General features: G+C 34.4%; 1 protein-coding gene across 1 annotated transcript in view; it reads right to left on the reverse strand.

Moving 5' to 3' along the window:
* Positions 1-13,441, reverse strand: part of Exoc6 (exocyst complex component 6) — a gene marked incomplete at its 5' end in the record, with an annotated part of 170,744 nt that overhangs the window by 131,406 nt on the left and 25,897 nt on the right. Inside the window, 3 exon segments of the mRNA XM_013514880.1 lie at positions 1,020-1,088; positions 3,391-3,546; positions 6,868-7,072. Of these exon segments, the coding sequence (XP_013370334.1) occupies positions 1,020-1,088; positions 3,391-3,546; positions 6,868-7,072 (430 nt within the window).

Raw genomic sequence — 13,441 nt, forward strand, 5'->3', positions numbered from 1 at the left:
GACATCTGTTATTGGTTTATTTCTTGATGGTAACCATTCATTCGGGGTGAGATAGTTTTTTTTGTTTTGTTTTGTTTTTTTTGAGGCAGGTTCTTACTATGTAGTGCAGGCTGGCCTTGAGCTCACTTATGTCGCCCAGGCTACACAAACTCACAGTGATCCTCCTACCTCTGCCTCCCAAGTGCTATGATTACCGGTGTGCACCACCACATCCGGCCCGATAGAATCTTAATATTGTTTTAATTTATGATTCTCAAATGGGCAGCCTATGTATGCTATAGCCTATTTTTAATTTGTTTTAACTTTTTAAACTTTTTATTGAAAATTAACACAACATGCATATTAGGGTAGGCCTATACAATCAGAATCATCAGTATCACCAATATCCTCTTCCGTATCTTTTATCACTGGAAGGTCTTCAGAGGCAATAACTTACATGGGGCTATCATCTCCTATAATAACAATGCCTTCTTATGAAATACCTCATGAAGGGCCTACCTCAGACTGTTTTACAGTTAACTTTTTATTTAAGTAGAAGGACTACATGTTAAAATAACAATAAGTACAGTAAATACATAAACCAGTAACAGCTATTTATTATCATTAGAGTATTATGTGCTCTATACTTTTACAATGACTGGCAGCTCAGCAAATTTGTTTACACAGTATTAGCCATAAATGGAAGTAATACATTATACTGTGATGGCTATGGTGTCACTAGGCAATAGAAATTTTTCAGCTCCAGTATAATATTTTGGGACCACTGCTATATTTATAATCTTCTATTAATCAAAACATTGTTACATGTACATGAGCATATACTATTATAATGTCCTTGTAATACACATAAAGTGATATTTTACTTGAAATTAGACCATGATTAAATTAAAAGAAAATGTTCCTTATACAACTATTTCACAAATATTTATTGTATGAAGATTTATAGCTATTTGAGCTTTGGTCATCCTTTAAGGCTTAAAATGTATACATGCCTTCAAATAATTATAAAATACACTTACCAAAACAGAATAAATATGTAAACATCGGTAAACAGGAGAAAAATCAACGAGATCCTGAACACTTAAGACCTGAAAAGTAAAGCCATTTTAAAAAATTATACATCAAACTATTAGTCTCCTACTGGATAACATAAAGTTAAAAAATAGACAAGGACACTCACATGTTGTATTATATTTATTAAGTCTTACCATAGAAAGTATACCATATAAATATACCTATTTTATTTCAATATTTTATTACAATAAAATACACCTATTTTATTTCTGGCATTTTGTCTTCATATAATTATCATCACTGTAGGTCGTTTTAGATGATAAATTTATCTTTATTTTGATTGGCAGATTACCAGAAAACTGCTATAGACAATTAGACACTTTATTACTGATCTTATAGAAATGATTCAGGAGTTGATAGAGCAAAAACAAGGTCCTTCTCCAAGCAGCTATGTCATATGGTTCACCACTACTACTTCAAGTTAAAAACATTATCACTGTTATTTCGACACAAAGAAAGCAAAAACCACAGCTACTTGAAACTATGACATGACATCACCAATTTCTTTTTTTCTTCCAGTACCAGGAATCGAACTCACAACCTTGCACTTGCCAGGCAGGTGCTGTGCCACTGAGCTAAATCCCCAGTCCTGACATCACCAATTATAACATGTATACTGATTTTTGCTATGTTAAAAACTGAAAAAATACAGCTTTGAATAGTTCAAATACAGTTAATAGTATGAAGTTTTAGAAATATGTAAACTCTCTTTAAAAAACACATTTCTATTCTCATTGATCCTCAGAGTGGATCTAAATCATCTTTATTATGTTACTTATTAGGAAAAATGACAGAAACAAAATGCAGTAATAGTAAAAGAAATCTAAAAAGCAGAAAAATGAGTTACTCTAAGAGCAAGGATTTGGCATTAAAGCATAATAGCAATACTCTCAGCAGTTAAAGATAAGTAAAACAGAATGGAGAAAATTTACGCAAGACTAGATCATCTATTTTTACCATGGATAGCTATCTCAGAAGAGAACAGAGACTCTGATTATTATGAACAAAAACACAGACTTAAATAAACATTCATTTCAAGGGGCTAATCAAGACACTATTTCAACATTAGAAATTTAACTGGTTGGGCATGGTGGTGCACACCTGTAATCCTAGCACTCAGGAGGGTGAGTCAGGAGGATCCCTGTTTGAGGCCAGCCTGTGCTACACAGTGAGTTCAAGGCCAAACTAAACTATATAGCAAAACCCTGCCTCAAAAAAAAAAAATAAAAAAGAAAAAGAAGTTAATTTAACTGTTTTAGACTGTTCATTTGTCTGTATTCAGAAAAGTGACAGACATCTACTGTGTATGTACTGACATATATCTATGTTTCACATATAAACACATATTCATGCATACATATACACACATATACACATACACGTTCAATCTCATCCTGAGACATATAGCAGAAACGCGTATGGGAAACACTCACTTATTTTCCCATCCAAATAGGTAGCCATAAGCACATATTCAAACAGTTCAATTACCACTTTTTACTTGTAAGGACCCTAATTAGGTCCTTTAAAAATTTTAAAACATGTACTAATAAGAAAGTTAAAAAAAATAAAAACTGAAAACAAAATCTCACTGACAAGGCCAAACTTATCAATGACCAGGAATAAATAGGCTCTCTATGATACTAACTTCAGAAAGAATTTAAGGAAGATATAAAGATAATCTTAACAGAAGACTGCAGAGAGAATTTAAAAAGCAATCAGATAAGAGAATGAATTTGGATATAAAGATGATAAAAAGTTAATAAACATAGTTTCAAGGTTTCCAAACTTTTTAGGACTTAAAAAATCCTCCAATCATAATAGAATTATACTGCAATAAACACCAACTGAAAAAAACAGATGTAAGTTCATCAAAAATAGGATAATTGGCAAGATCAAGACATTATGAAATAAAACCTCTGCCACAGATAAATATGGGTGATTACTAAAAAAAAAAAAATCATTAGGTTTAAACTTTCCTGCTAATATGGCAGAACACCTGGGTTCAACTATCAATGGTCTACAGATATAATCTACAACATATCCTACTTGCCCATTAATGATATAGCCTCACAAGTGGGAAGACTCCATGGTATGTTACAATTTGTTTTGTTTTGTTTTTTTTTGGTTTTTGGTTTTTTCTCCGGTACCAGGAACCGAACTCACGACCTTGCGCTTGCCAGGCAGGCGCTTTTGCCGCTGAGCTAAATCCCCAGCCCCGGTATGTTACAATTTGACTGACAGAAATTCCATCTGCACATGCAAGACTAAGAGTCACAGTGATATACATTACAATCCAAAGGAAAGAAATCCCATTACCTCCTCTTCATTCTCATCCTCTTCCTCAAGAACATGTTTCAGTACAATTTCCTTTCTTTCTTCTGGAATTCTATCATTATTTATATACATATTCTTCCCAAATTTTACATTATTTTGCTTCTGCAGAGCAACACTGAAGATTTTCTGCTGCTGTGCCTATTTTGGAGAAAGTAAAATTCAGAATATTTCAAAATTTATTCTGGTCAAAATTGATTCCAAAATTTGTTCATAATAGTTTCTCGTATTTTTAATGTAGCTGTACAATCTATAGCAACATCATCTTTTTAATTAACTGTTTATGCCTTCTTTCAATCAGTCTTGGAGGGAATTATCAATTTTATTTGATTTTGTTTGGTTTTGTCTTTGTTTTTTGAGACAGGGTCTTGCTATGTAGTTCAGGCTGGTCTTGAACTCTGCATGTAGTCCAAACTGACCTTGAACTCATGGCAATCCTCCTGCCTCAGCCTCCCAAGTGCTGAAATTACAGGCATGCACCACCATGCCCAGCATCAATTTCATCTGAAAAGATGAAGAACCAGCTTTTGGTTTTATTCATCTCCCTACTGTATTTTGTTTCTACTATGTTGACTTCTGATCTTATTTTGACTATCTCCTTTTTTTCCTCTGAGTTTAATTTTTAGTTTCTCTAATGTCTTGAAATGACTACTGAGATCATTTAAACACTTCTTAATTTGTGAATTTAAGGCTGTAAATTTTCCTTTAAACACTGTGCTTTCCTAACCACAAAAGTTTATGGATTTAGAACCTCTGGATTCTTTTCTTGAACTGTCTTTGAATCCTACTCTCTTACATCTTCTTAGTCTGTACTTGTTCCAGGCTACCAATCTGATGTTAGAACTCTCACCCATTGGCCTGCCATTTCTGTTCCTATACTTATGACTCATATATAACCATATTCTTATCATCATACTAGTAGAGAAAATGAGCTCAGGCCTGGCTTTCATAGAAAAGAGAGGGAGTAAGTTTGACTTAAGCTCCTTTGTGGCTTCTTTCCATTTATATGAAGTAAAGTTATTTTTTGTCAATCAAGGATTTAACACTAAGCTGAACAAAACACACTATCAAAAATATTTTGAAAATTCAGTCTTCTACAGCCCATCTACAGATAAACAAGGGTTAACTACAATTGAAAAAATTAAGCAATTTAAAAAACATTATTGGCCAGGTTTGGTGGCACACTCCGTAATCCCAGCCCTCAAGAAGCTGAGGTAAGTGAGACCAGCCTGGGATACACAGAGTTCAAGGCCAGTATGAACTGCATAGTGAAACTCTTGCTCAAAAAAAAAGATAAAAACATTACTGTAAATTAAAAAGAAAACTGAAAAAAAAAAAAAAAACTCACTGACTAGGCAGAACTTATCAATGACCAAGAATAATTCCATATTGTGTATATAGTACTAATTTTAAGAAAGTAAACTGATTCTGGTAAAGAATTCTCAAAATCAATACATCCTCAAAGTAAACAACCTATTCAACAAAGTAAATCAAAGTAAGAGTGGTCAGGCACAAAAGGTCACATATTATATGGTTCCATACAAATGAAAGTGCCAGAATAGGTAAATCCACACAGACATAACACAGACTAGTGGTGGCTACAGGCTGGGAGGAGGAAGCAATGGGAAGCAACTGCTTATGTAGTTTCCTTTGCAATGATGAAAAGTGTTTTGAAACTAGATAGTAATGATGGTTGCACATTTGAACTAGTTGCAGCTGAAATGTTTACTTTAAAAGTTAATTTTCTTATTTGAGCTTTATCTCAATTAAAAAGAAAAAGAGCACAGAGTATACTACTGTGTAATGCTGAGATAATGAGAAGTATAATGGAGATTATCTGATTTATAGATAATCCTTTAAAAGGTTGGGATGTAGCATTTGTACTGAATTTTAATTTCCTCTGATCTAACCATGGTCTGGTACACATTAACTTCTAGAAAAATACTGTAGCTGGGCATGGTGGCACATGCCTACAATCCCAGCACTCCGGAGGCTGAGGCAGGAGGATCATGGGGAGTTTGAGACCAGCCTGGGCTACAAAGTGAGCTCAAGGCCAGCCTGAACTTCATAACGAGACCCTGTCTCAAAAAGACAAAAAAAAAAAGAAGAAAAATACTGTAAAATTTTCTCTAAAGTATTTTGGAATAGTAGTTGGGGAAACATCAGGCATTAGAAATCATGTGAGAACTGTTTTATTCCTACGATAAAATTACTAGGAGTTTGAATAGCTGACTCTTGAAAATTTTAATTACACTCACTTTTAAACTTTTCATCATTGAAAATTTCAAATGTAAACAAAGTAAACAGATTAATACAATGAACTCCCAGGTACCAATCAATTATCTTCAACAAATACGTTTATGGGGGCTGGGGATTTAGCTCAGCGGCAAAGCGCCTGCCTGGCAAGCGCAAGGTCGTGAGTTCGGTTCCTGGTACCGGAGGGGGGGAAAAAAAAATACATTTATGTTCTTGTTTCATCTACACATCTACCCATTCATGGTTTTTTACATTTTCCTTGGGGTAAGATTTATACACATTGAAATACAAACATTACAACTATATACTTTTGACATTACAACTATATAATTTTATCATGGTATAAAATATTTCCATTTCCCCTATTCCCTTTCCTAAGCAATTTCCCTACCCAAGCTTCTGGCTGCCTATCACTGTGATTTTTTTTAAAATCTTGTTTAGCCAGCTTTAGAACTACATTTAAACCTAATCACTCAGTTTGTACCTTTTTTGGGCTCAACTTCTGTGGCTTAACATATCTGTGAGATACATGTGTTGCTGCATTTTCATTAATCCATTCCTTTTAATTGCTAAGTAGTATTCCACCTCATGAATACACCACAATCAGTGTTCCATTCTCCTTTTGATAGCCACTTGTGTTGTTTCCAATTTTTTGGCTAATTGTGAACAACAGTCTATGAACATTATTTCTCACTGATAAACAGAAGTGGAATTGACAGCTCAAAAATAATATTAACTTTACAACTTCTAAATATCTTCCCATTGTTTTAATCCTTTTATTATTGAATTGTAGCTTTTAAATTCAAAGCTAATACTTTGCATTTACCTTTAAAAAGGAACAATTTAGAACCTTAGCATAAAAGAGCTTCCACTTGCCTCTGTGGCTGCCGCTTTTTAGCTAATTTTATAGTAGATTGGCTACTGGGAAAAGTTAATGTAACACCACATGGGTAGAGAAGATTGTAAGAGGTCAGTTGGTGAGTAAGTGAAGAATTCAAGTTAGATTGAATTTATTCGAATAAGGAATAACTATATACCCAAAGAAAACACTGACAAAATCCATTCCAAACAAGAACTAGGAAAGGTAAGAAAAGGGTAAAGCTACACAAAAACAAGCATTTCATGTAAGTTAAAGAAATAAACTTTTGATTATTTTATATCCTAGATTACTGAACAGTATTAAATTCAAACTCTTTTTAATCTCACCTGTTTCATTGCTGTTTCTCCTATTTTGTCAGAATGTTTTCGAATGCTTTCCAAAAAGTCTTTGAGGTCAGACATGGAGATTTCTTTAATATCCTCACGGAGTTTAGGAAGATTTTCTATCATTAACTGACAAAACCGGTATTGACTAACGCGGGGAAAATATACCTTCTCTAATTGTTCCATAGTTTTTAGGGCAGAATAATACCTGTGAGAAGTTAAAAAGAAAACTCTATAACAAGTTCTTATCATATAAATTTTATAATTTAAGTGAATTTAAATAATCAGTTAAGCCTCCCACAAGAAAAAGATTCACAGTGCCTGGGGATGTAGCTCATTAGTACAGTGCTGTCCTAGCATTTGCAAGGCCCAGTATTTGATCCTAGCACTGCAATCAATGTAATAGTTAAAATCAACTATTATTTCTATTTACTAAGAACAAACTACATATAATATACAAATCACAGAATCAAGGACATTATTATAGTCATCACAGTATCTTAAATACACAATTTGGAATTATAAAAGTTATAATATTTAATTTCATACTATCTCTCCTACCATAATATACATCCACATACTATCACCATTAAAAATATATATATATATATAGCACAGATTCAATTTTAACTAAAGAAAAATTTGTTTTCCTATTTTGGGAAATTTTCACACTACTATTTAAGGAATCAGAAATATTATTAAGTGTCACAAAAACTAGGTGAAAAACCACTAATAAAATGATTTCAACAAATATTTATAGAATGCCTACTATTTATAATGTACTGTGTGATATGCTGGGTATATAGCACTTAGTAAAGTATAGCCTATGCCCTAGAGAACAGATGTATACTTTCTTTTTTTTTTAATACTTTCACATACATAATTTAATTTTCTTTAGGCTTCTATGAGGTATACAGGTATTCTTGTTATGATTTAGGCCTAAAAGGTCCTCCAAAAGTCTGAGAATATTCTGTTCTCCATCAATGAGTTCATGGGTAAACTCTATTAAAAGGAGGGGCCTGATTGGAAGTGGATCATTGGGGTGTGACCTGGAAGGATGCATTGTTGCCCCAGCTCCTCCTTTGCTCTCTACTTCCCAGTCGCCATAACATGAGCAGCTTCTCTCTGCCACAACAGTCTATCATTGCCATTTTTACCTTGGAGCAAGCCAACCATTGACTAATTCCACTGAAACTACGGGCCAAAATAAACCTTTCCTTCTTTAAATTAGAGGTGTCATGTATTTTGTCCAGTAGGAAAAGTAAGACAACTTCAATGGCAGATATTGCTATTAACATTCTATAAGATGAGAAAACTGAAATAATATATAATTTGGAAAATATAATTAATTAGTAGCAGGACAAATTTTTCTCTTTCCCACAACACTATCACCAATGTCCATTTGAGAGAAGGTAGAGGAATTTTTAAAACTTGATCAAATAGTAGTTTATATTTTCTTATCGGGTTAAAAATATTAAACATGGGAAAAGGTACTATCTAATGAACAAAAAACCAAAACATATTAAATTGAAAGGACAGTAAGTTCAAAGCCATTTAAGTATACCTAATGTTTTTTAACATTCTTTTTTTCTAGTGTGTATTCTCAATAACAGCGTATTTTGCAAAGTGTCACAAAATATTAGCACTAATTTTAAAAATAAGCTATCTAAATTTCATCTTGGTTATTTAAAAACCATCAAACTTGTTATGCAACTATTTGGTCAGAAATTAAGATATTTAGATGATGATGGTAGGAGAGATGTCTGTATTTATATCAAGTAAAATAATGAACTACTATGTATCTTTTCAGGATAATTCATCAAAATTTTATGCAATATATAATATTGCATAATCAATAATCCAACTACACTATTTCATCCTAACCTACTTCCTAATTTCATTTGATTTAGGTATATTCCAAAAATGTTCTCTACAACAGGTAAAAGTGCTAAAAATTCATAGAAACATCTATAATGTATTTCAGCTTTAAATAATGGATACTAAATGAAAAGTACTACCACTAGTTTTACAACATACCACAGAGACAGTCAACTAACTCCACAACACAACTGTGTCTCCCTTCACACTGCTCTTCTCTCACCCTCCATCCCAGGACTTCCATGAGTCACTGAGACATCAAAAGATCTACCTAGTTCCCAAACATGTGCAACCTAGAATGGTGAGGAGTTAATGTCACCTATTAGACTCAAATCTTAACCAATGAGAAAAGAATTTGAAAGATAAATTTTCTTTCCTCTTCCAGGATGTAATGTTCTGATTTACAATAATTTATGCAACCCCAACAAGGCATTTAAAACTCATCAGTAGCTAGGTGTGGTGGCGCATGCCTGTAATCCCAGCACTCAGGAGGCTGAGGCAGGAGAATCATTCCAAGTTTGAGACCAGCCCGGGCTACAAAGTGAGCTCAAGGCCAGCCTGAACTGCACAGTGAGACCCTGTTTCAAAAAGACAAAAAATAAATAAATAAAATTCATCAATATAAAGCAATTAATAATAACTTGCCTTCCTCTTTGCTCTCCCAAATTCCTTGTCTCATTACCCTCCCAACCCAACTTTGGAGATTACCTAAAATTATACTCCCTAAAAATACTAGTATATAAAACATAAGATTATTCCTCAGGTTCTACTTTTTAGAAGTCCAGAGTAAGTACACGAAAAGTTCATAATCTTAAAGAGTAAAAGTAAGAGATCAGCATCTTCTCTAAAATTTAATAATAAATCTCCTAAACTTTATTTCTACATGGAAACAAAATCTGCATCATAATAGATTATCATTTCTCTTTTGGTACACACAATGCTATTTTTAAAAATTTTAACAGTAGCACATAACTACTAGAAATATGAGAAAAAATTTAAAATATGCACATTCTGATGCTACCATAAAATAATTACTTCATTAACTTTGGACACATCCCCTTCTATTTACTCATACTACTCAACAATATAGAATGGAATTTACCTTATAAAGTTTTTAAAAAATAGAGTACTACAACTGTGCACTACCTAAAAATAGAGTACTACAACTGTGCATTTTTAAAAAATAGAGTACTACAACTGTGCATTACAAATTTACCTTATAAAGTTTTTAAAAAATAGAGTACTACAACTGTGCATTCATGAAGAATTCACTCAATAGGCTTGACGGTAGAGTAGACACCAGAGAAGAAATGATTGATGGAAATGAAGACAGGTGAACAAAAATTATGCAAGATGAAGCATATTCAAAGAATGGGAAAAAGTGACAGTAATGTCATAGATTATTAGAAACAGATTCAGTAAACCTGAAGGTCCAAAATATATCAAATTGAAACACAGAAAGAAAAAATACTACAAAAGGAAAAATTAGTTCCTAAAAATTATTAGACAACATTAAACAATATATATATAACTGGAAATTTCAGAATGAAAGGAGATGGAAAAATGGGGCAGCAAAAAATACAAGAAGAGATGAAAGCTGAAAATTTTCCAAAAATTGATGAAAGATATAAGATCATGGATACAATAAACTAGACAGATCCCAAGCAATATAACTACAAAGGAATATACTGACATATACATAATCAAAGTTAAAATTGAAATGAAAGTAAAACAAATCCATTTTTCAATACACAAAAGCAGGAAATCTATCTTCAGGTATGCACTACAATACTAAATGAAGTTCATCATACTAAAGGCAATCAAATCAAAGAGAAGCCTGGATCTGCAGAAAGGGAAAATGAGCAATAGAAATGATAAATTACTAAGTACAAAAGAATCTACTGAATTATTATTCATATGTATGTATCTGTGCATACATACATAGTTTATATAAAGTATTTTTAAAAGTAAATGGAACCAGAGCTCAACTTGTGGGATGGCAATAAATACATTTACAACTTGTGGGATGGCAATTATAAAACTGTAAGCTTCTTAAATGATAATTTTAGAAAACAGGCTGTGAACATGCATACTGTAAACTCTATGGTAGCCACTAAAAAAGCTCAATAAAGAAACACAGCCAATAATATAGAAAATTAAAATTAAAAATTAACAATTTTTAAAACCTTCAATTCAAAGAAAGACAATTAAACTAATACTGGACAAAAGAAAACAAATAGCAAGATAATGAATTTAACATAAACCAAAATAATAATTAAGTTAAATGTAAATAAAACTACAAAAAAAAATAGAGACTTCTCACTGGATTAAAAAAAAAAAAAAACTGGGACTAAACTATATGCTATTGACAACAAAGTCACTTTAAATATAAAGACAGGTTGAAAGTAAAAAGATGTCAAAAGATCCACCATGCAAATACTAAGTATGTCAAAGTAACTATAATGACTACATTAATATCTGCCAAAGTAGAACTAGAATATTTACCAAAGGTAAAAGGGGATACCTATTTACCAAAGGTAAAGTAGTATGAGTAAATGTCATAATAGTAAATGATTAAGAACTAAAATATAAAATCATAAATTTGTATGTATCTAGTAACAGGACTTTGAAATATATGAAGAAGAACTAAAAAAACTAAAGAGAAACTCATAAAACAGCTAAAAATTTAACATTACATTTTCATTATTATAATTAACAGACAAAAAACATTAAAAATACATAAAATTTAAAATACATTTACAACTAATATGACCTAATATTTCTAGAACACTAACTCCACAACTGCAGAATATACACTCTTCAAGAATACATAAAATAGTCACCAAAATAGGTCTTATGGAAGGCTATAAAACGTCTCAATAAATGCCAAAAGAGTGAAACCGTACAGAGTATGCTCACTGGCCCAACAAAAGTCAATGATAAAGATTTTAATATATCTGGAAAACTCTCCTAAATGTACCCACACACTTGTAACTTATAACTCAGCAGACTTGAGAAAAATGAATACTAAGCCAGCAGTTGAGAAGTCAAGAACAATTCATTCTGCATAATCCTCAAAATGTTGACAGGAATCCCACTATGAGATGGAAGATAAAGGAGGACTAAAATAAGGAGTATGTTGAATGGTTCTATGATGAAGAAATCACAATGGCTTGAGAAGATAAATATATTTACCCTAATTTAAACATCATTCAATGTATAGATGCAGCAAAATACTACATGGTGGTCTGCAAGTATGTATAATTTTTACTTATCTGCTTTAAAAGTTAAATTAAAAATAAACCAAAAAAAAAGAATATTGTTGAAAAATATGTTTAAAAAGCAGATCCCAGATTTTCTTCTCCATTCCAGGCATCTAAGCAACCCATCTTAGCAAAAAGCTAAAGAGACTAAAACAATCTCTGACTGGGGACACCAGCCAAGACTGAGAGTAATAGCACTGGTCTGAAAACAAGATTAGTTGAACCAATATACACAAGATGTCCTCTTACCCAACTGAGATCCTAGAATGCTGGCAGAAAAAAGATGGGAAATTTCCTTCAGAAACTATGTCTAGATAAGACCTCAGGATATTAATTAATATCAGTTGCTTCCCAGCAAAAAGTCCAGCCCAAACCTTACAGTTACAGAGTGATTATTTTACAGTGAAACAATCAAGTCCTGCGATCCCGAAGATACAGAGCTTCTAAGCCTCTCACACTTAAATATGACTAATCAACCAAGAAATTATCAGAAATTTGAGAAACACTTTAAACAAGAGAGAGATAAAAATAAACAAAAAGAGGGGAAGCTGCAGGGCAGGGAGCACCGGTCTTCAGGCCGCTCCCTGCCTCACAGGCACCCAGAAGGAGGGCCCCTGGTGCCCGGGAAGCTGCGGGGGCAGGAAGAGCTGGCCCTTGGGCCGGACCCCACTCTCATAGGCACCCAGGAGGAGGGGCTCCGGCGCCTGGGAAGCCGCACAGCGAGGAGGAGTGCCAGTCTTCAGCAGGCTCCCTGCCTCGCAGGCGCCCAGAAGGAGGGCCCCTGGCACCTAGGAAGCCACGGGGTGGGAGCACCAGCCCTCGGGCCAGCCCCCAGTCTCACAGGCGCCAGGGAGGAAGGGCTCCGGAGCCCAGGAAGCCACGCAGCGAGGAGTGCCGGTCTTCGGTCCAGCTCCCTGCCTCGCAGGCGCCTAGAAGGAGGGTCCTCGGCACCTGGGAAGCCATGCGGCGGCATGCACCATCATGCACAGGCCCTTAGGCCGGCCGCAGCCTCTCAGTTGAGAGCTACCATGACACAGAGAAACAATGACACAATTGGCCCACCATGCACCGGCTGCAGAGGCCCACCCATGGATGTGTGTGAATCATTCAAACATGGAGAAACCCCTGGGAATACATGCCACACAACAGGTCACTCTTGCTCCTGCCATTGGGAAGCCGAAAGATCCAGAGTCAGCAGAGGAGCAGCTGCTGAACAAGGACTCGGAGAACATGAGAATACAGACTAAGCCCGAGGAGTCAGAGGTCCTGTGGACTGGGGTCATGAGAGCCGCTCAGAAGCTACAAAACCAGGAGGACCTTGTGCAATATCTGGGGATACTCACTGGAAGCCATTATTCCCCTGACAGTACAGGCTGTGGTGGAGCTCTGGAGAGGTCTGCAGCAAGATTCCTGCTGCCTGTGCTGACAGTTGGGGA

Source organism: Chinchilla lanigera, unplaced genomic scaffold (assembly GCF_000276665.1).
Source record: "Chinchilla lanigera isolate Chin_1 unplaced genomic scaffold, ChiLan1.0 scaffold00024, whole genome shotgun sequence".
NCBI classification, from domain to species: domain Eukaryota; kingdom Metazoa; phylum Chordata; class Mammalia; order Rodentia; family Chinchillidae; genus Chinchilla; species Chinchilla lanigera.